At 37.6% G+C, this 26,626-nt stretch overlaps 1 protein-coding gene across 1 annotated transcript in view; it reads left to right on the top strand.

Moving 5' to 3' along the window:
* The first annotated feature begins 9,745 nt into the window (after positions 1 to 9,745).
* The window catches only part of LOC122810678 (vomeronasal type-2 receptor 26-like), a 184,218-nt gene continuing 167,337 nt past the window's right edge, over positions 9,746 to 26,626 (top strand). Inside the window, exon 1 of the mRNA XM_044082248.1 lies at positions 9,746 to 9,769. Within this exon, the coding sequence (XP_043938183.1) occupies positions 9,746 to 9,769 (24 nt within the window). The remainder of the gene's footprint in view (positions 9,770 to 26,626) is intronic.

Below are 26,626 nucleotides of genomic sequence, written 5' to 3'. Positions count from 1 at the left end.
GAAGGTTTCATTGATGGCAACAGGCCACCGATATGGGTGTATTTTCACATGGCACATGCATAGAAACAAATGTGAATATTTATAATCCATTAGGACATATGTCCCAACAAAAGTTGGAGTGTACACATACCAGTACACCAAAAACGCCGGACAAACTGCAGAAAACGAAAAAATGTGAAGAAAGCAGCCCCACAATATCCAATACTTTGCGATTATAGTAAATCCAATAATTGATGATTTTCACACATACAAAAAAAGCGTTAGAACTTTTATTAATATACAAGCTTTTCGGAAGGCTTTGTATTCTTCCTTCTTCAGACTAAACAATTCAATATGAGATGGTCTCTTTAAATACATTCACAATTAAATAATTAATTCGTCAAAGTGAGAACCATCTTTTTTAAAACATATTGCTTGTTAATTTTAAATGTGCAAGGTATAATTTGTGTATAGCACAACCAAACATTAAAAGTTACATCAAAACATCAATAGCATATCCTATCTAATTAAAATTATAAAATTATTAAATTGTATTGAGAACAAAGTTAAACATTAGGGTGTTTCACCCAAATCTTATTACTGTAATTAAACATTTCTCCCTATCACATTTATTAAAATAAAATACTAAAATTGAGATACAAGTAAGTCTATCTGTAATACACAAATAAAGTGGCCATTTGGTATATTTAAGCCACTAACACTATCGAAATTTATTAACCTGGTAGCCCAAACGTTCTATTATACAAGCATGATTCATCCAACTTATTCTATTATGACAACTTGAAAGACGAACAACAAAAATATAGATTTTTATATATACTTACATATGTATTTATTGCAATATTTATCATATATTTATTTCATTATTTCATTTAATATATGTAAGTAGCACCTCATATTTAGATGCATATAAATTATTTACAGTTCAATTATCTATAATTTAATAGTTTATTTATGAACTGACAATATGTGTTATTTGATATTAGAATAGCATTTTCGATTGATTTACATGTTTTTAAAATATTTGTTGTTCGGCTTTCAAGTTGTCATAATAGAATAAGTTGGATGAATCATGCTTGTATAATAGAACGCTTACCAGGTTAATAAATTTTCGATAGGGTGTTAGTGGCTTAAATATTAATACCAAATGGCCACTTTATTTGTGTATTACGTAGATAGACTTACTTGTATCTCAATTTTTAGTATTTTATTTTAATAAATGTGATAGGGAGAAATGTTTAATTACGAAGTAATAAGGATTTGGGTGAAACACCCTAATGTTTTAACTTTGTTCTCAATACAATTTAATAATTTTATAATTTTAATTAGATAGGATATGCTATTGATGTTTTGATGTAACTTTTAATGTTTGGTTGTGCTATACACAAATTATACCTTTGCACATTAAAATTAACAAGCAATGTGTTTTTAAAAAAAGATGGTTCTCACTTTGACGAATTAATTATTTAATTGTGAATGTATTTAAAAGAGAGCCATCTCATATTGAAATGTTTAGTCTGAAGAAGGAAGGATACAAAGCCTTCCGAAAGTGCTTGTATATTAATAAAAGTTCTAACGTTTTTACGGAGCTTTTGTATGTGTGAAAACCATCAATTATTGGATTTAGTATAATCGCAAAGTATTGGATATTGTGGGGCTGCTTTCTTCACATTTTTTTGTTGTGTACACATACCAGTTGAGGAGTGTCATTGGGTTATTATGCACATATGGTAGGGGTGAGAGAGAGAATTCAATTAACAACTAGTATATCCTTGTAGTTTTCACAACATTCTTAGTCACTGCAGTGGTCTTTCCCTTACATGTATTATTACACCACACAATGGCCTTATATTGTACACTGGTATGTTTATAAATTATTATATATGTGCCCTGTGTCTTACATACAGCAGTGACAGGCTGCAGGTGTTAATGCAACTTATGTTGAGAATTGCTATCATACACTTTGGGTGATGTGGTAGAATGACAGGTTTGTTTCCATATTCATTTTCTGGCTATGTACACATTTGACTATCAGTTATATGTCACTGACAGCTGCCTGCATTTCTTGGATCATCACACTGGATTTTCGGGGGAACAGGGTACCAAGATGGTGATATGGGCCATTTATCTGGACATGCTGGACAGATTGGAACAGTTGTGGGGTATGAATATGCATACAACTTACAATTAGAACATACTAGAAAATTCTGTACTGTTGTTGGGTATAATTATGCATACAGCTTTCTATCTGAACATTGTATCAAAATCTGTACAGTTGTGGGGTATGATTATGCATACAACTTAGTAGCACTCCCAGGATTCAACCCCCTGCTGTGTGTGACAAAATGTTATAGCTAACATCACAGTACACTGTGCTATCATGGAACTGATGTAAAGCTTTCAACTGTTTTCTAAGTCTCCCTAACTTTTACAATATGACTGACCTCTTGGCACTTTCAATATTGTTATGCAGGACTTCATGCCCATTTTATCTACATACCACGGTGTGGGTGACATTGCTTAAGATATAGCAGTACAATTTATGGTATGGAATAGATCGCCAACATATGAGAGAAGAGTAACCAGAAGCACTCCAGGGGTTATACCTTTATTCACAGACTATTACACATTTATTTCTACTGGTACAACACTTTCGAAGGCTCTTATATTTATTTATTATGACAGTACATGCAGACTGATTACTAACCTGCCTTGCGACACAGCTTTTGCAGCCTAGCATCATGGGTTTGCTGGTTCGCAGCCCGCTCATCTGCAGCTGTCAGAGAAATGCAGTGATATTTAGCCATACCTATCCATAGTATACACAAGCTAGGCAATTATTTGCTACTTAGTAGAATGAGTACTTACTCAGTACTAGGGCATTGGGCATCTGCCGAGACTCCTGATTCCACTGTTCCAGTACATCCCCCCTCCACCGTTTCAGGTCAGCATGGTGGTGACTGACCTGCTCACCAGTCCGGGGGATACCTGTGGCACTGGTGAGGTCACAGGCAAGACTGTCCCAGGCCTCCATTTTATACTGTGAGCCCTGGTACTAGCCCTGCAGTAGTCTCTGATCATGGTGTTTTACCAAGAGCCATACCATGATTTTTGACTCCTGGATGCCCCAGCGCTGTGCTCTAAATCAAGTGCCTTCACCTACACCAGCCATTCTGCCTGCAGGAGAAAGCTACAACCAGCTATGGGAAGTATTCCCACCTGTGGGGTTTAAATATGGCCATTTTCCCACACTTCCCCATGATTGGCCAGTTTTGAAAAGGCTACGCTATGGGCAGACCTGCTTATATGAGGTTGGCACAGCTTAAAGAAGTATACCACTATGCAGATTGAATTGGCTCCCTTACACATTGCTTACACTTACTAACTTGAGCTGTGCTGCGGTTAGCATTGCTTCATAGGTGGGAGAGGGGGTCGGCATAATGGTTAGTGTGTTTACCTTACAAACATAAGGTGCAGAGTTTGATTCTCACATGGGGTAATTCACTAGGCTGAAAATGGCCCACAAGGGCAGTTAACCTTGTACTAATCTATGAACCTATAGTTCATTAGCACTATATTTGCCATTTGGCAATGATTTATTCTTAATTACAGGTTATATATGTGTCTGGTATCCGTGATTCATGTGTACATACACTGTATGGGGACCTGGGGACTTCTACACTTTATTACAACAATACCTCAAATCTATGCTTACTTCAGTACTCCAGTTCACATATTTATGTAATGTGGTAGGTTATCCAATATCACACTGTACATAGATTCAGTTCACATGTTTGGTTTGATTTTCCTGTGGTGAGGATTAGTTTGCTGATACCTCATTCATGTCTATCGTTATGATGGCTTAGTGGTTAATTACTGTGACTATAGTGTATAGGGTCCTGAGTTTGAGCCTTGCAGAGGAAGGTTATTTTGTTGCTGGGCAGAACATGGGCCATTGGATCCAGCATGATTAAGGCACTTTAAAGGAGATGTGAGCAGGTTTGCACGACGATAAGCACTGCTAACCTCTGGTTACAGTTCCTTACACTCAGTTAGCTTCTACTTTGCTTAATCTGTGTGGGCAATGCTTACCCCCAAGCAAACACACTTAAACATGCTTACTAGTGCTTATATATGCTTACTACTGCTTATTTGTGCTTAAACCTGCTTACTAGTCCCTTATTAATTATGACACTGACATTTCACATGTGCATTTCATGCAGTACTCCAGTTCACATTTAAATGTTATTATGTAGGTTATATGGCAAAAAGATGTAAAAATATGTTCATATACAGATTTCATATGGAAAATGATATGCACTGTAGTGGGACTCAAACCAGGAATGCCTGTTCATTAGGCAGATGCTCTAACCACTACACTATTGCTGCACTATTTCATGTGCATATATATTCCTTGTTATCCTCTTCAGCTGCTTTAACCATAGCAAAGCGATGGGCAAACCCACGCACCTATGGTTAGCTCTACTTGGGGTTTTAAAAATAATTAATACAAGGGTTTCTTCATTTTATTTCAATGTACTGTTGCTGTTGAACACATGGGGACTGTTGGTGGGGATATGCGGACACCTATGAGTGGTTTCGCTCATTTATTTACACTTTCTTCTGTTCTACTTTGCAGGGGTGTTTTTATTCTGAGAGCTCTGCTCTCAGACACTCCCCCTGCACTCGTCCATGTTCAGTGTAGGATTTGGATCTCAAGCAATGCGCCTTCATTAATATGCAGGGCTCACTGCCGTCCTCCTCTTAGGACTCGTTTATTCCTGCATGGCAGATTAGTGAATTTGGGGGAATGTTTTTAATTGAATATATACAATCTTATTGATCTTTTAATTTGCTTTCATGAAAACATTATTGGCAATAGATGATTACATGTACTTTATTTTCAGTGTTATTTAAAAATTTTAAACTGATGCCACATGACTTATTGTTGCAGTTATATAAGACTGGGGTTAGTATTAGCTTACAACACCGATGAAAACTTCTGTAAAACCATAAATACATATTCATTGTGTGCTGGATGTTTATGCTACACCCTCTCTCCCTCTCACATGTGCACACTCTTTCTCTCTCTCTCTCTATATATATATATATATATATATATATATATATATATATATATATATATATATATATATATATATGTGTGTGTGTTTACTGCTTTTGGTCAAATTACATTTGGTCGAAAATAATGTCAGGCAGTCCACTTCACTGAAACCTCATTTGGTCGAATTCCATTTGGTTGAAAATGGAATATAGCCCCTGCCCCACTGCAGTGCGACCCTAGAGTGAGAATATAAAGTTAGGGGGGTGTGGTGGGCACAGCCCCCCCCCCCACATTTTCCAATTAGTTGTTACTAACGTTATATGTTTCAAAGTATTTTTAATGGAGACACAAGTATATAATAGTGAATACACTGCAATTATGTGGGGGACTATGCCTCCCACACCCCCCTAATGTGGGGATCTGTGCCCCCCACACCCCCTAACTTTATATTCTCACTCCAGGGTCACATTGCAGTGGGGTAGGGGCTATATTCCATTTTCGACCAAATGGAATTTGACCAACTGGGTTTTCAGTGAAATGCATTTTCAATGAAGTGAACTGCCTGAAATAATTTTTGACCAAATGTAATTCGACCATATATATATATATATATATATATATATATATATATATATATATATATATATATGGGTCTACTTTCATTTACTGAAAACTCATTTCACTGAATTTCAAAACACTCACACCCAATTGCTGAAAGCTCAAATCACTGAAAACTCATTTCACTGAATCACATTTCACTAAATGTAAGTACTGTTGGGCAAATAAAATGTATATGCCCTTTTCCCCACTGTGGTGCGATCCTGGAGTTAGTATATATAGTTGGGGGGTGTAGGGGCACAGCCTCCCACATTGGGTTGTGTGGGGGGCATAGACCCCACTTACTTTTGGTTTTATATTGTTAGCTTTCAGTGAAATGAGATTCATAAATATAAAAGCCAAGTAGGTGGGGGGCTACGCCCCACACATACACCCCAATGTGGGGGTCTGTGCACCCTACACCACCCCTAACTATATATACTAACTCTAGGATTGCACTACAGTTGGGAAAAGGGCATATACATTTTATTTGCCCAACAGTACTTACATTCAATGAAATGTGATTCAGTGAAATGAGTTTTCAGTGATTTGAGCTTTCAGCGATTTTTTGATCCTAAATTGAAATTCAGTGAAATAAGTTTTCAGTGAATCAAAGTAGACCCATATGCATATATATACATATATATATATATATATATATATATATATATATATATATATATATATATATATATATATATATATATATGTGTGTGTGTGTGTGTGTGTGTGTGTGTGTGTGTGTGTGTGTGTCTGTGTGTGTGTAAATATATATGAAAAATATAAGGACTCTAAGAATGGGACAAGATAAAAGGAATAGTATAAGCTGGATAAGAAATGTGTGAGAAAGACTCATAAGATTCTTAGGACTCAGGGTAGCTTTTTACTTCAGGGACCTTAAGAGTGACAGAGTAAGTTGGGTGTGCAGGAGAATGGCGAAACATCAGGGGACAATAGAAAAACTATGGACAGCAGTGGACTAGTTCGAGTGAGAAAGGCTGCAGCACAACTGGAGAGGTGGAAGAAGCAATAAGAGGCAACTATGACAGAAACCTGTGTAAAAAGTAGGATATAGAATGAGCCCATACATTTCCAAAACCCATTTAAAGATGCATGTCAGCACGTCAGTATATCAGTGGACAGTGCAGTGGTGCCATGGCAGCATTGTAGCCTCCCAGCAAGAGGTTCTCCGGTTTGATGCTGGGGAGCTTTCTGTGTGGAATCTACATGTCCTCCCTGCATTTGTGTGTTTTCTCTGCATGCTCCAGTTTCCTCCCACATTACAAAGAGATGCATATGGAGTGTTTCTTCCTGGGCCTTTGCTGAAAAGTGGCTTTGTTCAAAGTTGGACTTTCCCACTAAACAAATGTTAAATAAATAAAATATATACTTATGGCAGGGCGGCCTGTAGAAACAGAACATGGTAGAAGGAAAGAAGTTGCAAAGTAAAATTTTGCATTCTGGACATGCTACAAAAAGAAAGAGTAGAAGTGAAGGGATCAGTCTCTGAAAGGGTGTATTCCATGGCGAGGACATTAGGAAATATGGAAAATACAAACCCTAACAGGGCTATACATTTTCGGTCAGGATAAAACAAGAAGTCCCAAAAATGAAGAAGACTGTTGAGAGGGAGAAACTTAATGACAAAAACATATCAATAGTATAGAAAAAGAGTATGAAATAGTGTAATCAGTGTTCTAAACCCATTTGTGTCAGCATAATACTGAAGAGTTGTGTAAGAAAAGATTCTAGGTGTGGTGTATTATGATAAGGGTTATTCAGTTGGCCACTTGAGACCTTCTTTTGCAAGGTGGGTCATGGCAGCCCACCCAACATAGCAAATTTATATAAAATGATTTATTTTATTTTTATTGTGGACAATATATGACTCCTACCTGTCTCACTTTATTGCAATTTCCTCTTGTGTCTTGTACTGCCCCAGCACTTAGACAACAAATTTCATTATTTTAACATATTTTAATGACGGTAGAAGGGCAGGGTTACCAGTCAAAGAGCCAAAAAGCTATAGGACTGCTAAAAGAATAGTGAAAAAGAAGAAAGGCAGGCGCATATTACTTATTAGTGGGATAGCTTATTTATGAGGATACTGTGGTACTGGAAGAGGACAATAAAAAAAAAAGGTTGAAATGAAGCAGACTATGTGGAGGCATGCATTGTGTATGCAGGTATGCCACATTTATATATAACTTAGCTAATATAAGATATTCCATGTGGAATTAACTAGACAGAGTAGAAGGATATCCTAATTATAGTGGAAATATCATTATTAAATGAGAGATACTTGTGGAAATACTTACCAGTTCTCTTATGAATGTGTCTTTTAGAAGATGAGCAATACTAAAAAAGTATGAGGGGATCATCTTTGTTTTGCCAAATCATAATATGCTGCACTTTCTGCATTTAGCTTGAGACTGTTTTCAATAAACCAAGAATGTGCAAATTCCAGGCCTTGCTGGAGATGTTTAGTATGAGTGGATGAGCAGATATTAGTGCTTAACTTGCAGTCATCAGCAAACTTTATAACCCTCTAGATCAGCACAATCATATTTAGCAAATAATAATAATAATAATAATAATAATAATAATGTTTACCATTTGTTATTCTGGAAAACTCCTCAGGATATTAGATGTGCAATAGTTGAGGCAGATTTCAAGAATTATACACACACACACACACACACACACACACACACACACACACACACACACACACACACACACACACACACACACACACACACACACACACACACACACACTCTGATTATGGTTAATTATCTAACAATCAAAGTTGGAGTGGCTGTTTTATGAGCTTGGATCAGCCATAAGTATGTGTTATCAATTTAATAATCTTTCCAGAGTAGAAATGAACTCATAAATCTTAAACAACATTTGAATGTATGCAGTGTCATAAAAATAGAAAAAAGTGCATAAGGGAGGGCACATGGTATGAGTAGGAAAAGCTGAAACTGAAAATAAGTTTTGTTCTGAGATACTCTTAGCAGAGGGAAACAACCTAGAGGGGAAAAAGAAGCACTCTGCTAGACAAGGTGGTGATCATTCAGTGTAAAAGAGAAAGTGCTTAAAATAAAAAGAAATAAAAATGAGAGGGAACTGTATACTAAGAGACACAATATCATTTATTTATTTACTTATCTGTCCTTGACTAATATAGTTCCACTAGGCTAGTAGCATCTTTTCAGGGGAGACCCCGTGTGGTGTTCAAACTACTTGGGGAAATTTGGCCAGTGCATCAGAGATTTTACCCATCTCTTTTCAATAGGTCCCATGGGATCTTTTGCATCCACCCAATCAGACAGATGGGATTTCAGTTTAATATCTCATTCAAAGACTGACATACTCAGGAGTACAATACCCCCTTATGTTATACTACAGAGTCAGCAATTGATCTAAACAGTATGGGAATAGAACCAGCACCAAAGTCAAGTGTGGTCCCTGATGCGCCACTGACACTGCTAAAAGATACCCTTGAAAATATCCATACTGATATTCCTGGTCAATCAAAATGCAGAAAACTTAAATAGAAGAAAGAGGTTTATATGCATTTGGTATATAAAGGAAAAGAACAAAGATTTATTTTTTACTTTTCCTTTGTTGACTGAGTTGGTCTCACTAGTCTAGTAGCCTTTTATCAGTAGAGACCCAAGGTGACATTTATACCACTAGAAGAAGTTTGGCCAGAGCATCAGAGAATGTCTCCTACCCTTTTTGGCCACATAGCCATGGGGCCAGGGACCGGAAGGGAGTTTGTTAGAGGAAGGAGAATAGGACTGTGCTTTAAGTAGTGCTGGAGTGCTTAATGAAATTGCTATGTTAATTGACATGATACAGGATGGCAATCTGAGTGTAGAAGCTGAACATGTCACTGAAATGGATACAAATTCTGTGGGTAGAGAAGTATCACACATCAGTATTAATGAATTGCAGCAAGGCAGTTTGGGAAATGAAGTTTTAAAAGAAAAGATGGAAGAGGTGGAACTGGATGATGCATGAGCATTTGGTGGTTTATTTGAAGACGAAAAAGCTTTGCCCGATCAAGAGATGGTTCAAGGGGCTGAAACAATTGTAAGTGTAAGTTAAGAAAGTGGGTTGGCAGACAAGAAACAATGAACTGTGAGTACTTCTGCATAAATATTGATCAAAAGGAATGTGCAAAGGGGTGAAAATGTTTTACAAGAGCAGAAGCCTGTTATTAGAATAGAAACACTGAATGGAGAATGTCTGGGCAGATGCTATGTTTGGAACAGTGTTATTAGTGTGCTGTGATTGAACCTTGTGCTGAAGTGACTTTTGAGAATTATGAAAAAGCTGAAAACTTTGTAATATCATTTATAAAAAAATATTTTTGTGTAATCTGGAATGGTTATGTTAAACAGGAACATGACAAATGTTTAGAAGAAAGTTAAAATTGCAACTTGGAACTGCTGATATTGATAAAAATGCAAATTATAAAGGTGAGCATGTTATTCAGAAGTGTTTTGTATGTGAAGAAACTGTGGAAAGGGACATGAGACATATTAGTATGTCTGAAGTAAGAATGGTCAAATTGTTCATTACCTAGTTATGTTATTATTAATGGGAAAAACAGCACTGGGGTCTGGGTAATACCAGTTTTCACTGTGGGAAAGGGATAACTTAATTGATGAAAGTCCTACAAGACTTTGTTTTCAATGTGGGGAGCTTGGACATTCAATTAAGAATTGCGAATGTTTTGCAGGAAATATGGTGGTAAGGATCATTTCTGGTTTGACTGTAAATTAATTGACGTGGGGAAAATAAAGAGTTTCAAGGTGGAAATGTACAGTTTTTTGAAAGTGATTAAGGGGGCAGTTTTGGATGAGGAAGAGGTGAACATAAATATGACATCTATGTGATTAAAGAAAATAGATTTGATGCTTTGGAAGAACGGAAAAAGGAGATGGAAAGCAGAAGGATTTTGAAAAGGGCACTCTAAGAAAGAGGTTGAAGAAAAGAAAGAGAAAGTTGTAGCAGAAAAAAAGGCAAGGGGTAACGTTAGGATTTTATCCTTTTATATAAATAGTATTATTATCAGTGAAAAGCATAGACTGAATGCTGTTACACTAGTGCATAAGAGTAAAGGTGATATGTTCTGCTTAGTACATGGTAGATTGTTAAGTAGGAAAGGAAACAAGATGAAACTGTACAGGGGTGAGGTTATTTGGATTGAGTAGGATACCTATTCTGGAATAGCTGTGGTGTTAAAAAATAAAGGTATGAATACGGAGATGCGGGTTCCACATGGTTGACATTCTGAATGTCAATCATATGGTCTTGATCATGTGGTCTTTGACATTCTGAAATGTGAAGGGGACCCATATATATATATATATATATATATATATATATATATATATATATATATATTTATATAAATAATTATGGGTCTACTTTTAAATTTTGAACTTTCACAAGTTTGAATTTCTTTGAATTTCTTATGGTCAAGACCATAAGATCGAACTTGTGAAATTTCGAACCATTTAAATGGAGATCACCATACAGTGAGGAATGGTATATTTACTGTTTTTCTCGCTGCAGTGTGATGTCGTAGTTAGTATATTTAATTAGCAGGATGTGTGAGTGGTATAGCAGGGCTTGCCCCCCCCTGAAAAAATGTAAAAAAAAAAAAACTGTTTTTATTTTTTTTTATTTACATTTCCAACTTTCACAAGTTCGATCTTATGGTCTCGACCATAAAAAATTTGAACTTGTGAAAATTTAGAACCCCCCCCACACACACACATATATTTATATATATATATATATATATATATATATATATATATTTATTTATTTATTTATTTATGTATTTATTTATTTATATATATTGTGTGAGGAAATGTTAATTGTAATTTGAGAAAAAAATGTTGCAGAGGGCATGTATGAAAATAAGGCAGAGACCCTTCACATTTATTTTTCAGATCGGTGTGTGTTATGATATCTGAATTTTGAAATGCTAAAGGTTATTTAAAAGAGGAGAAATTTAATAGAAGGTTATTTGGTGAAGTGGATAAGGAGAGATGGTTCAAGGAGAAAATGGAAGGACTTTGGGATGAGCATATGGCTATGTTTCGTTTCTATAAGACCATGACAGAATGGTGAGTTGTTTTTAAAAAAATATATAAGAAATAGTTGATAGATGGGGAAGAAAAGATTTGGTGAAGTAAAACAGAAACATATAAAAAAATAATGGATGAGCATAATGAAAGTGTATTAGTAGGCGAATATAGAAGGGTTATCGTAAATGAATTAGTCAGGAGAATGAGAGAAAGATTTGGGCTATGATTTATAAGCACAAATATATATTACAAGGAAAAATGTAAGCATGATGAGGGGAAGACTGATTCTATTAAAAATTAAGGGGCTGAAATTCAAGTCAAAGTCAAGACAAAGTTAAAAAAAACGTTATTGTTGATCAGATATACACAGCAGTGCAAGATGAATGAAATTGCTTTGCTTTGGTCTCCGTGCAAGACATAACAATGAACACATAGTTTGAATGACATTAAGACTAATGCACATACAGTAATAATTAAAATATTAACAACACAATAAATTACCACACTTTTACAGGACATTAGGCAGTATTATACTAGTAGGTATTGCAAGACTATGACTTCACGTTGTGATTGCTTAGAATATTGCACTTCATCAGTTGTAGTATGATATATTCTGATGTTCATATTGCACATGTATGGAGTGGTGACACACTCCTAACTATTGCACATTCTGGAAGTAATAGCATAAGAAATCAGGTTAACTGTAGCAGTTTTTGAAGCAATTTGCCAGAGTGATTACTATAGCTGATACTTCATAGCAAGTTATTGATCTAATTATATGTTGTCATGCTTGGCATTCAAGTTCAGCAACCTTATGGGTAGACTGAAGAAGCTCCTGTTCAGTTTAGATGTTTTGCAGTACAAGCTGTGGTGCCACCTGCCTGAGGAAAGGCAGAAGTACATGCCATGGACAGGGTGAGTGGGATCACTGATTATCTTCCTAACCCTTCCCACACTGAGTCTCATGCAGATCATCCATGAATGGAAACAAGGAACCAATGGCTTTTTCTGCTATACTCATTACCCTCAGGAGAGCCTTGCGGTCAGATGCTTTGCAGTACCATACCAAACTATGATGTTATTTGAGAGGATGATCTTGATGGTCCCCCTGTAGAAGGAAATTGTATATAAAATGGAAGATGTTATGGGTATAGTAGAAAAGTATGTGCGGGATTTGTAGAGTAAAGGAAATGTGAAGCAAGGGGAAATTTAAAATGTTAGGAAGCCACAGAAGTGAATAGAAAGGGGTTACATGAACAAATAAGTGAATTAAGTGAGGCTTTGAAAAGTATAAAGAGAATGTCTGCTCTTGGACCAGATGTTATAGGATATGAATTTTATGTAGAAATGGATGAACAAGCTTGGGTTGTAGTTTTAGGGATGAGAGAATTTGTGAAGGACTTATGAAGTTTATTTATAAGTAAAGAAAGTAGGAAGAGATTAAATTTTGGACAGCTCCGATGTTAAATAATGCTGATTACAAAATCTTTGTAAGAATACTTCATAGAAAGCTAACTAAAGTGATGAATGAGATTATCGGGTAAGGTGTATGTGGAATATGAGGAAAATAATTACACAGGTGTAATTAATGATGTAGTGAAATCCAACTTTGAACATGGCTATAAAGAGATGGTAGAGATGACAGCTAGGGGTAATAATCTGTTAGATATTGTTTGGACTAACTTACATAAGTATACTCCAGAATGTACTATTGAAATAAAATTAGCTGGATCAGATCATAACAGTGTTGGATGTAATATATACTCTAGTCTATTATTATATTCAAATTCAGTCAGGAAAAAATAAGTTGTAGATGGGTATCTTATAGGGCTGACTTATTATGTAGTAAATGTGGAAATAAATAATTGGAAATGGAATGATGACTTATGTCATACTGATATTGATACTGGCTGGAAAAAAATGTTACTACTTCCTAATTATTGAAGAATATGTCCCATTACCCTCTGCAAGTGTAATCACTTCTAATAACTCCTTGGTGGAATAATGAACTAGAAAAGGTTAATAAAAAAGGAGATTATGTTGGAGAAAGTTTAGAAATCCATCTAGTAGAAAAAAATGAAGAAAGATATAAAGAGGATATTGTTAGCTTTAGGAGAAAGTTAAGAATGATTAGATATGATTTAAAGAGAAAGTTAGCTCATGAAATATCAGACAATAAGAAATCCTTTTTAGACATCTGAGTTTGAATAAAAGAAATTTGTTGTATTATAATATAGTGTAGAATCAGAATGAATAACGAATTTGGATTTTTTGGTTAATATATTTACAAATACATTAGTATTACCAAAGGATGGTGTTACAGTTGACCAATTACTCACAGGACAGGTACCGTTCCTTGTAAGAAGTGCAAGTCATGTCCCCATATCAATATTAGTATTTCCTTTATACATCCTATAACTGGTCGAGTTTATCAGTTAAAGACATATGTGGGTTTTAATACAAATAATATCATTTATGCTGCTATTTGTGACAGCTGCCAAGGGTTCTACACAGGTAAAACAAATAGAACCTTTAAGGAAAGGATACTACATCACCTTAGTGACATTAGACTCATTGTTCAAACTAATGCTCTGTCACAGCATATCCAGAAAAAACATGGGCAGAAATTTTCTCTTTTAGCCCTGGGAAAAGTGCAAGCTAGTGTAAGAGGTGGAGATCTATCCAATAAAACTGAAGTAATTGAAACACATTGGATAGCAAATTTACAAGTGGATAGAAGTCCTGAATTTAATGTGGTGATTCCCTTGAAACCTTGATTGAAAGAAAGAAAGTTAGGAGGTAATGTCTGATTGGCTAGACTTGATTAGTTAAGAGGAAGTATTTTTTAGTCTAACAGGATCTGAAGAAGGTATATAGCCGAAAGCGCTCATTCATTTGGAAACTTGCTAAACTGACAAAATAAAAACACTTGACTCTGTTCTTACACCTTCCCAGGGTAGACTACCTCAGCCCTTACACAACTAAATTAACCCTAAATACCTCAAGGCAAATTTACAGTGTAAATCTCCTACTGCCTTCTGTCCCTTTGCCTTTACTACCACTTGTAATTTCTCCACTCACCGCATAACAATTTTTCCCACCTCAGCTTTACAACAATTTGTTTGACTTCTGTATCATCTAACAAATATGCATACTACAAACATTTTATTCACCAGCTCTCTGCTTTTCACTCTTAACTCCCACACCTCTTCTTTCATATTTCTCTAATCCATAAATTTAAATTGTAAATTACATTATAAACCTCACTGTGTATTCCAATTTATCATTTATTAATATGTTATTCCTATATAGTTTACTGACAGTAGCTTTTCTCTAGTATAGCTGACTTTCTGTTACTGTGCATCCATATTGTAACTTCAAGCTTTACCCCTAATTTTAAGTGGAGCTTCACTGAAAAGGGGATACCGCAACTCAACCAGACTACTCCAATCAACAAAAGCAATAAATTAATAAATGAATGTGCACTACTGGTCTAAAAAAAGCAAATAACTCAAAGTCTTCCATATGCTACCCTTAGCAACCTCCCAAACACTATACAAAGACAACACTCCCAGGTACACATATAACCGCATCTCACAATGTCGCAGCCTTTAAGCACTTAAGATAAACTGCGACATAACCTAGTATATTGATCATGGAGACTTTATTGTGAGACACTCTGATGCTCCCCTGAACAGGCTGAATAAAGAGGCAGTCACATTTAGTTGCCTATCAGTAGCAAGGATCTGCCAGATTTTGCATGCACTCAGGACATTGAATCACAAATACCAGTATGACTCTCTCATAGTTCATGTGAGTATTAATGACTTGAGACATAATTCCCTGGACTATATGAAGACGGATATGATAGAGTTTTCAGATTATGTATCCCAGGCAAGTATGGGCCTAGCACTGTAAAAGTATGAGCATAGCACTGAGTAACATTCTACCTTCTCCAAGGATGATACCACAATATAAACAGAAGATCTTCTTCTTCTTCTTTCGGCTGCTCCCATTAGGGGTCACCACAGCAGATCATCTGTTTCCATTTCTTCCTGTCCTCTGCATCTTTCTCTGTCACACCAACCACATGCATGTCCTCTCTCACCACATCCATAAACCTTATCTTAGGCCTTCCTCTTTTCCTGTTACCTGGCAGCTTTATCCTTAGCATCCTTTTCCCAATATACTCTGCATCCCTCCTCAGCACATGTCCAAAGCAACATAATCTTGCCTCTCTGGCTTTGTCTCCAAATCTTCCAACCTGGGCTGACCCTCTAATATACTTATTCCTAATCCTGTCCACCCTTGTCACACCCAGTGAAAATCTTAACATATTTAACTCCGCCATGTCCAGCTCTGACTCCTGCCTTTTTGTCAATGCCTCTGGCTCCAACCCTTATAACATAGCTGGTCTCACTACCCTCTTGTAGACCTTCCCTTTTACTCTTACTGGTACTCGCCTGTCACAAATCACTCCTGACACTTTTCTCCACCCACTCCATCCTGCCTGTACTCACTTCTTCACCTCTCTTCCACACTCACCATTACTCTGAACTTTTGATCCCAAGTATTTAAACTCATCCACGTTCACCACCTCTACTCCCTGCATCCTCACCATTCCACTATCCTCCCACTCATTCACACACATATATTCTGTCTTAGTCCTGCTGACTTACATTCCTCTTTTCTCTAGAGCATATCTCCGCCTCTCCAGGGTCTCCTCCACCTGTTCCCTACTCCCACTACAGATCACAATGTCATCTGCAAACATCATAGTCCACGGGGACTCCTTTCTGATCTCGTCTGTCAACCTGTCCATCACCATTGCAAATAAAAAAGGGCTCAGAGCTGATCCTTGATGTAATCCCACCTCCACCTTAAATGCATCTCTCACTCCCACCGCAGACCTCACTGCTGTCACACAACCCTCGTACATATCCTGTACCACTCTTACATACTTCTCTGACACTCCTGACTTCCTCATACAATACCACAACTCCTTTCTAGGCACCCTGTCATATGCTTTCTCTAAGTCCACAAAGACACAATGCAACTTCTTCTGACCTTCTCTGTACTTCTCCATCAACACTCTCAGAGCAAACATCGCATCTGTAGTGCTCTTTCCTGGCATGAAACCATACTGCTGATCACTAATCATCACCTCCCTTCTTAACCTAGCTTCCACTACTCTTTCCCATAACTTCATGCTGTGACTGATCAATTTAATCCCTCTGTAGTTACTACAGCTCTGCACATCACCAGTATTCTTAAAAATTGGTACCAAAACACTTTTTCTCCATTCCTCAGGCATCCTCTCACTTTCCAAGATTTCTTTAAACAATCTAGTTAAACACTCCACTGCCATTTCACATAAACACCTCCATGCTTCCACAGGTATGTCATCTGGACCAACAGCATTTCCATTCTTCATCCTCTTCATGGCTATCCCTACTTCCTCCTTGCTAATCCACTGCACCTCATGATTCACTATCCACACATCATCCAACCTTCTCTCCCTCTCATTCTCTTCATTCATCAGCCCCTCAAAGTACTCTTTCCAGCTGCTCAACACACTCTCCTCGCTTGAAGATGATTGACTTTAATAATTGGCTTAGTTGTTGGTGTCATTCTAAGGTGGATCAATATTTGTCAGCTTGGGAGGACATGATTGACAGATCATGCTGCTGTGCCATTGATGGTCTGCACCTATCCCCACTAGGCTTTTGGATATAACCCAAAACATTATCCACCCCATAGAGGAAATTTGATAAACCTTCCAACAATAGTAAATTCTATGAAAGATAAACTAATGGTATTACTGCTCAGTGCTAGGATTCTGGAGTGTTGACCTCTGCACAATTACTGAAACATGGTTTAAAGCCACAGAAAGCACCCAAGCAGTACAAGACTATAACGCCTTCCACACATTTAGACTGACTACTGCACAAGAATGGGGCAAAAGGTGAAGGTGTATCAATTTACATAAAATGTAAGCACACCTCAAAATTGGTCAAACAGTATGACATGCTTGAACTACTCCATGTCCCTCTAACTTTAGGTAAAGTCCAATACCATATACTTGCTAGCTGTAGGTCCCTGTCTATGACCCAGAATAACCATACCACATACTTGAATGTATTGGAGTCACTCACACTTCATCCCTACACCATATTCATAGATGATTTCAACTATCTCACCATATATTAGGATTACATACACAGCCACTAACATTCAGACTCAAAGATTCCTGGAATTTTTCAATGTAAACACCTTGAAACAATTAGTCTGCACACTTAATAGGGGTACAAATATCCTGGATCTGGTACTCACAAATATGAGGGAACGTTCCACCTCCTCCTTGTTTAATGTCATCACTGGTCAGATCAGATCAAAAAGTGGTAACCCTTGAAACAAATATAAAGGCTGAATTCCCAGCAAACCCAAGAGCCTTTATTTACTTTCTCAAGGCTAACTCCCTTCCATTAAGTGATGTTATAGCTAAATTACAAGCCTCCCCAAACTCAGAGAATACAGTGGTCTATGAGGAAGGGTTTACAGAAACTCTGTACAAGCATGTAAATAACTGCATAAAAATAGAAGTACCAAACTGAAATAAGCTTTGGATAAACTCCAAAAATAAGACCCCTTGGCGAACCCTCAGTATAAATAGGCTGTACCACAAAAGAAATAAAATACTGTCCAAAAATAGGAAGGGCTCTGCCTAAAAGATAAAAAAACTCCCTCATCAGTCTTAGCAATCAACTCAGGGGACTAATCAAGCCCATCAAAGCCAACTATGAGGCAGAAATAGCCTCCTGTGAATAACCATACAACATTTTTCAGTTATGGACACCTAATAGTGTGCTGAACTAATAGTAAATGGAACTCCCGATAACAAACCAGGAGATATAGCAATTGTTTTGGCTGATAAATTTAGCTTCAGTTTCATGGCCCATCACCCCCATTCCCCCTAGGAAGTACTCTCTACCATTTGTCCTCCAACTATTGCTAAAGAACAGGTCTTCACTGCACTCTTCAGAGCAAAAAATACTGCATCAGTGGGTCCTGATAATATCCTAGGATGCCTCCAAAATAGCTTGAAACATGACCTGTGAGTCCCACTAAATTTTCTTTTTAATCACAGCCTTCAGACGGGCTTCATCCCTAGGGATGAAGAACTGCAGTGGTCGCCCCTCTACACAAAGGTGGACCATCGACAGACTCAGGGAACTACAGACTCATAAGTTTGACTAGACTTACTGTATATGTAAGGCCATGGAAATAACTATTGTGGACCAGGTAAACAAAGACATAGAAAATCTTCAAACACTGAACCCTCCCAGTTATGTTTTGTCAACGGCAGGTCATACCTACAAACTTTGGTGGACTTCTTCAACAAGGTCACTAGAGCCATGGATAAGGGCAAAATGGTACATACTGCCTATCTTGACCTGTTAAATGAATTTGACTCAGTATCTCCCTCAGATATTATAGACAATCCACCTCCAAAAAGAATCCACCTCCAACAAGAAGCCTGTTACTAGTGGTGGCCCACAGGGCTTGGTCCTGGGACCTCTTTTGTCTGTAATATACATTTCTGAAGTCCACAACAATGTAACTGGCCTTTGGCTGACCAAATTTGCTAATAATTGCAAGCTGGGTGCAATTGTTGAATAACCCAAAATATGCAGACATCCTTTGGGGAGGGTCTGACCCTAACAAATAACTGGTGCCAGAACCATGACCTAAATATCAATGCAAAAAATGCATAGTTATACCCTTTGTTAAGGTAACCATTGAACTGAATGGCTGAAATGGCCGAAATAATGGGCTTACATGTATTAAGTCCAAGATGTCATTTCTTGGAATATTCCCTTTTCTCCACGGTATGGTGATCTCAGAGTTTATCTATCTGTATATATATATATATATATATATATATATATATATATATATATATATATATATATATATATATATATTTATATATACATATCAATTTCAGGTGGTGTGCTAGACTTACCCTCCACAAAGGGTTACAAGGAGGGACTTGACCCCCTGCAAAAAGAAGTTTAAGGGAGAAGAGCAATTTTCAAGATTTGCTCTTCTCCTGTATTTATTTGGCTTTTTTTTGGCTTGTCCACACTCAGCAATTTGAATGCCAACATTTCAGCAGGGAGCCTTCACAATGATGACCACCCCTGCAAATTACAACATTGATAGCACTCCCATAAGACCGACTCATTGGTAAGAGATACAGGAACTCAGATTGACAGTAACCTGAACTTTGATCACGGTGTCAATGATAGTGCGAAAATCCATTTATGGAGTGCAAATTATAAGTAAGGGAATAGCATCCAGATCTAAAAACATCATAATCCAACTATATTCAGCCAGCAATAGACCAATTTATGACTATAATACACCCTTCACCATTTACCTGATCAGGCATTTACAACAGCTGGAGCGGTCACAGTGGTTCTTCACTAAAAGAATACAGGGTATAAACAATATGTCCTTTGCAGACTCCCTCAAAGTCCCAACCCTGTACTCAGACTCCTACAGACTACTGGAGGGCAATCTATGCCTAACTTACAAGACATTCTCAGATCCACTCCTGATGGATCTGCTACACATTCACAAAACAAACAGCACTAGAATTATCTGATCTAAGGATCTAACCCTCCTCTGTGTCATAAACAAAACATGTTGGAGGGACAAGTATGTGTCTCAGAGATTGCCCATTCTCTCGAACAGACTCCCCATTTATGTGAACAGAGCTTTTTGCTAAACCTATTTAAATGCAATTTGGAGAAATGGATGGTAAATCGCAACTTCACCTCTGGATTGTCACCTGTGAACTTTATGGACAGGGGCAGTTTGTAGATGCTCTAAGGCACAGGTATATACCAAAACCATTCTAGCTTGTGGGCATTGATATCTGGGAAAATTGGGACATGAATGGCTAGGCTTAAAAAGGTTATAGGGCAATTAGCACTGTAGTATCCCATATGAACCTACTCCAAATGAACTACAGAAGACACCAGACAATACCATATGTAGAAATGTATACCTAACAAGCAGAAAAAGCTTAACCAGATCAACAGTATGGGGAATGTAAGAAAAGCTTGTAGAACTCCTTCAGTCACACTCTAAATTTTTACCATGTTACAATAATGCTAAAAAATTCTGTACTCATGAATGTGTGTGTTGTGTGACCCTGTGAATAAAATGCCAGATTACCTGAACAGCTTTTATTGAAACACTGCAAGCACACAGCACATCACAAATATTTATCAGCACAGTAAGAATGGGCAGTTGAAAGGATGCATATCTTGAAATATTTAATAGACTGTCATCAATAATCCTACAGTGAAAATGTTGAGAGTAATATGATCAGCATCACTTGGGAAACATCCTCTTTGGCATGATGGAAGTTCCATAGTTATAAGGTATAGATAAATCCCTCTGGATACAAGAAATATGTTCTTTAGCTCTTAGTTCATTCAAAATCACTTAATTTACACAATGAGCTATGGAAATAAACATGATGCTGGTTTCTGTACAATGACATGCACATGCCTGAGCAGCACAAGAACAGGAATGAAGACTTTGGCTAGCTAATGCCTTCTAAGTGTGTCACATTAGCAGTAATGGTCAGTCAGTGATGCGTTAGACATCCATGCTTATGAAAATCACACTTTGAGAGGGTCTGTCAGACAAGCAACTCTTACACGTATGTTTACGTTATACTCATGTTGAAAAAGAGCTGGTGCAATTCCTGTGGAGGTGGTGATTATGTCACCCAACAACAAGTATCAGGACTGGTGAGGGAAATAATGCATAGGGGCCTCAGTGCCTGCATCAGTCATATGGAACAAATCCTGCAGCAGATTGCCAAATCACTACCCTATTCAACACTGCCCAATATGTCTATAATAGGAGTAAGTGGTGCCCATTGTGTACACGTCAGATGGGTATGTAACTCCAAAATCCCATACCTAACACCAGTCATGGTGTCCCCCTCCCTCTTGTGCCCATCACCATCCTTGTCTGTCTTGTATGTCCTGTATGTCTGCACCTGCTACCTAACTTACCCTATAAACCTACCCCTGTAATTCAAAAATACCTTTCCCAATGCTCTTCCCTCTATTTAAAAAAAAGTAAAAATTACATCCCCTACATAATTTTCACAGGTTCATAGGTGTATACTAAGCTAACAACCACTGGGACCTGTATAAGCCTTGTCATGCAACCTGAATGTATCCCATGACTTATTTTGCCTTAGAGGTTATTTTAAGGGATTAAGTTAGAGCATGACTTAATAGTTGCCTCTTTCCAGCAGAAACATAGGTGCCAGACTAGGGGTAAATTTACGATTTCCAATCCACTGGTCCAGGTTGCACTTGAATAGTGTTAGGGAAGGGCCCTGCCACACATGGATGCGAAGCCTATTCCTGAGAATAAGGATTCTCAGAGACACATACCTTTCCCTCCATGCCCACTTCCCCCAACTGTTGTAGTCTCTTTTGAGAGGGCAATATGCATGGTAACACATGCTCAAGTTATCCCTTGAACTCTACACTTTCTGTCAACTGTTATGAGTTTCTATGACATCAGCAGCTATTGCACAGGTATAGAGACTGTGACTTACATAAGCAGGTGTTTGCATCCGGCAGTATGTACCTTGTCTGAGTATATAAATTGATGACATGCTGCAATGGCTTACTCAACAGATGTGATGTGAGATATTTCATTATTTTTTAATGGGTGGCAGATTTTGACCCCTTAAGTGCTATACTTCCCTTTGGGCATGCCTTGTTTAACAATATGTATTTTATGTCATCCATCACATGGCTGTGAGTTATGTTGTGTTGTAATCCAACAATTGCTGTTTTCTGTAGCAAAATGTTTATTTCACTTGGCAGTTTCCAATAATGTTGTCACACAACCTTCACATCTGTAATTTCTCAAAACTGTTCTACAAATTGTTGTGTGGTGGAGTTAGCTAAAACATGTCAAGTGACTGTGACTTAGGTAGGCAGACATTCCAGTCCCATCTGATATACATTGAAGCAGCATACAAAGGAATTTCTGGTGGGCATTAATTACTTATTTTACAGATGCGTTGTGATAGTTTCTCCTTGGTTATGACCCATCCATAGGGCTTATTGTGCTCACTTTTAGCCACAGCCATGCATATTCACACATACTTGCTGAAATCTTCCTCAGTACAGAGCCAGATCCAGTGCTATGCAACCTAGTTAACCATGGCTCGGTGGGTGGGCCACAACATTATTTTAAGAAAAAAAGAAGAAAAAGAACAGTAACATTTTCAAACATTAACTTTTCTCTTACACATGGTGTGCACGTGTGCATCTCACTCTCTCTCTCTCTCTCTCTCTCTCTCTGTCTGTGTTATGTGCTATCCAGCCAATGAGAACTAAGCACACACATTTATAGCCATGCATGAGATCTGATTAGCCAAAATGTACTGCAATGGTGCAGCAGCAGTATGGATACCTCTTCCAGTCCAGTCAGACCTTATTGAATGTCATAGCGGCATAGATAACTTGAACCAATTGAATTTCAGGACTTCAGTGAGGTATACGCTGTGTGTTTTTCCAAGTGAATTTCAGGACGTCAGTGAGGTATGCGGTGCGTGTTTCTAATGCCCAAGTTACGGAGGGTAGGTTTGCTAATTAACTTGCTCAGGCTGAAGCCCTGTACCTTGGTTCTAGGAGACAATGGACTTAATCCTCTGCACCAACTATCAGATCCCTTTGTTATAGTTAGCTATTAGAGTTAATTGAAATGTTCTGAAATAAGCATTTTGTCATTTATTGGTTCATACATTTTGTTTCACTGCTTAATGGAAAAAAAATGTTCAAAACTACAAATTTAAAACTCACTCTAAATATTGCTGTATTTAACAAAAAATACATTAAATCAAGAAGGTGACTCAAATAACACATGTATTTATGTATACCCTAAAATGTATTTGGGGGTCCCTTGGTTTAAAAACATCCCAGGGACAAAGGTACACTAAATGAACCACTGGCTGAGTGCATTTTCAATGAATGTGAATTTTAATGCATTTTCAGCAAATGTGAGCTGCAAGGGAAGAGAAGTTTGCTGTTACTAATGCTACGTCGGTTTTCAGTGTGCAACTGTTGTGTTCTGTTTAGCAAATGGTCATTGATGCTTGTGCTATAGTACCTGAAAGCAGTGTTAGTACTGCGGCAGCTAGCATGTTTGTCTTTGATACAGAAGGGTGTGAGCTCTCCTCCCACACCATGTACATGGATTTCTGACAATGCAGTGTAATATAAGGGGGAATGCTGAACTCCTAAGTGTTAAACTGAAGTCCCATCTGCCTGTATTGATGGTAAGTGCTCTGAGAGCTCTTACATCCACCTGGGGTATCCAAAAGAGTACAGGGAGTTCCATAATTCCATGTACAAATTTCTCCTAGCAGTGTAAATACCACCAAGGGTCTCCCCTGAGAAGAAGCTACTTACCATGTCAACAAAGAACAAAAAAATCCACATCTCTGTCTTCATTTAAAAAGTAAAGAAGAAAATGTTATGCATGTTGGCACTTTTGACCAGTATTTATGGTAACTACAGGGAGAGAGACAAGTAATGGGACACCGGAATGGTTGTGGTAGGAGGGGCTTTGTCCATTACATTGCCTAGGGCTCTATTTGATCAAGACCCAGCACTGCCTTCATATGAGCAACCTCTGACAAGAGCTACATCACAGTACAGGTTTAAAGATGCCTCGCATCTCCCATGTGCATGTTTCTCACCTGTTATAATTTTCACAGCTTGTCCATTTTATGCAACATACGTTATATGATGTTCTACCTGACATTTGTGGTTTTCTGGCATATCCTTCAGGATTGCAGTCACTACTTTTCTGTGTCTAACTGCATACTTTTTGCAATATGTCTGCTACTGCCGCAATTGTTATTGTATCCATTTTCACAACTTACATAAGCACTCTGTAAAGCTCTCATACTTACATATCTTTACCTCCTCCATCAACTGGTTCTCTAGCTATCTCTCTGGCAGGCAGTAATCTGTCCGCTGGCAAACTATCCTCTCTCCATTCCTCCCTGTTAATACTGGAGTTCCCCAAGGATCAGTTCTGGGCCCCCTTCTGTTTAATATATTGACTAATAAACTTCACTCTGCTACTAACTTCTCTACACTTCTACAGTATGCTGACGACTCCAACCTCATTACCTCTGCCCACAACATCCCTGATCTCTCACTCAACAAACTTTTTCCTCTGTTGAAACCTGGCTCTCTGATAACCAACTCATATTAAAGCCAAAAAGAAAAACAAACCCCTTCTCATCCTCCCTAAAACACTTGCCCAGCACAAAGCCTCTTTCTCTATATCTTCTCTCAACAACACCATTAATAAACCTGAACCCCATACTAAACTACTTGGAGTTATCACTGATGATGAATTAAAATTAGACATTCATACTCAACAAAGTATAAAAAAGACCCACCAGAAACTTGGACTTCTCTTTCGTTATCAAAAAGGTCTGTCACCCTCCTGCAAACCGTCCCTCAATCAGTCCCTACTCCTATCCTGCCTTCTTTACATTGCCCTTGTCCTTAATCATGCTCAAACATCTCTTATCACTAAACTAGAGCAAACTTATTACAAAATTGCCAGATTTGCCACCAACCTTCCTTACAGATCTCACCACTGTCTTGCCCTTAATTTACTCCAATGGCCGTAATTCTCCAAACAGCTACTTATACCCCAGATACATATTGCACACTCTATCCTATATGAACCCTCATCCGGTCCCTCCATCTTCAATGTAGTGTCTTTCTATAACCCTCCTCATCACCTTCATACTGCCTGTGAACACTTCCTTTAGTTATACAAACCCATCAAAAACATTGGTAAGACCCTTCAATACTCTGAAGCCCTTGTTTGGAACCCCCCTCCCTCTCAACATAAGAAGCATTCAGCATGAATACCTGTTTAAGAAAAAAACTTAAACTTTTTCCTCCTGAAGACTTGGTCATGCCCTTGTCAAAACCCCCACTTGAACAAGTTTCTTGTCTTCTCATCTTTCTGCTTTTACCTATCAACTCTTTTTCCTCCTTGTACTTGCTCTACAAACTGTATTCATACTGTACTCCTAGCAAACTGTATTCATACTGTACTCCTTAGTGTAATATTCTCTAACCCTTCTAATTATTTGGCCTATGCTATATACTGTTCTCAAGTTTTGGAAATTGTACTTCTTAACTGTTATTTTACCTATGCATTGTACTGCTGTGCACACATTTTTAACTTGTACTATATTTCCTGTGACCCTACTTTAATATTTTGTAAATATCATAATTACTTGTATTATTTCTGGAGCTTTTCTCCTTGGGTCTCCACTGAAAATGGCCCCCTGGCTTAGCTGGACTAACCTGGTTAACAAATGTCAATAAATATAAACGTTTTCCCTAAGTTTGTACATTTATCCACACAATTATATAATGATTGCCCAGTATTCTTACATTGGGAATTTGAGAGATGTGCCTGTGTAGAAATCAAAAAGTCTTAAATGCTAGCATTGTCCTATGATGTTTTTTCATGCTGAATATTTAATGACTATTTTTAATGCAAATCACATTATCAGGGATGTTCAACATGTCCATGATTTCACTCAAAGGACTGTACATCAGCATCAGCCTTCACTGTTTATTTGTCGCTATGTATTCTCTTGCTGAGTTTTTCCTGCTTTACTTATCTGGTGCTGATGAGTGCATGCACAGTTGCTTCTGAATCTCTTATTTGTTGTGCACACTCTTGTTTT

The sequence above is a fragment of the Protopterus annectens genome, chromosome 9.part0 (assembly GCF_019279795.1).
Source record: "Protopterus annectens isolate FY-2018-M chromosome 9.part0, PAN1.0, whole genome shotgun sequence".
NCBI classification, from domain to species: Eukaryota; Metazoa; Chordata; order Ceratodontiformes; family Protopteridae; genus Protopterus; species Protopterus annectens.
The sequence above is the reverse complement of the archived record's forward strand: the minus strand, read 5'-3'. Positions and strand labels throughout refer to the sequence as shown.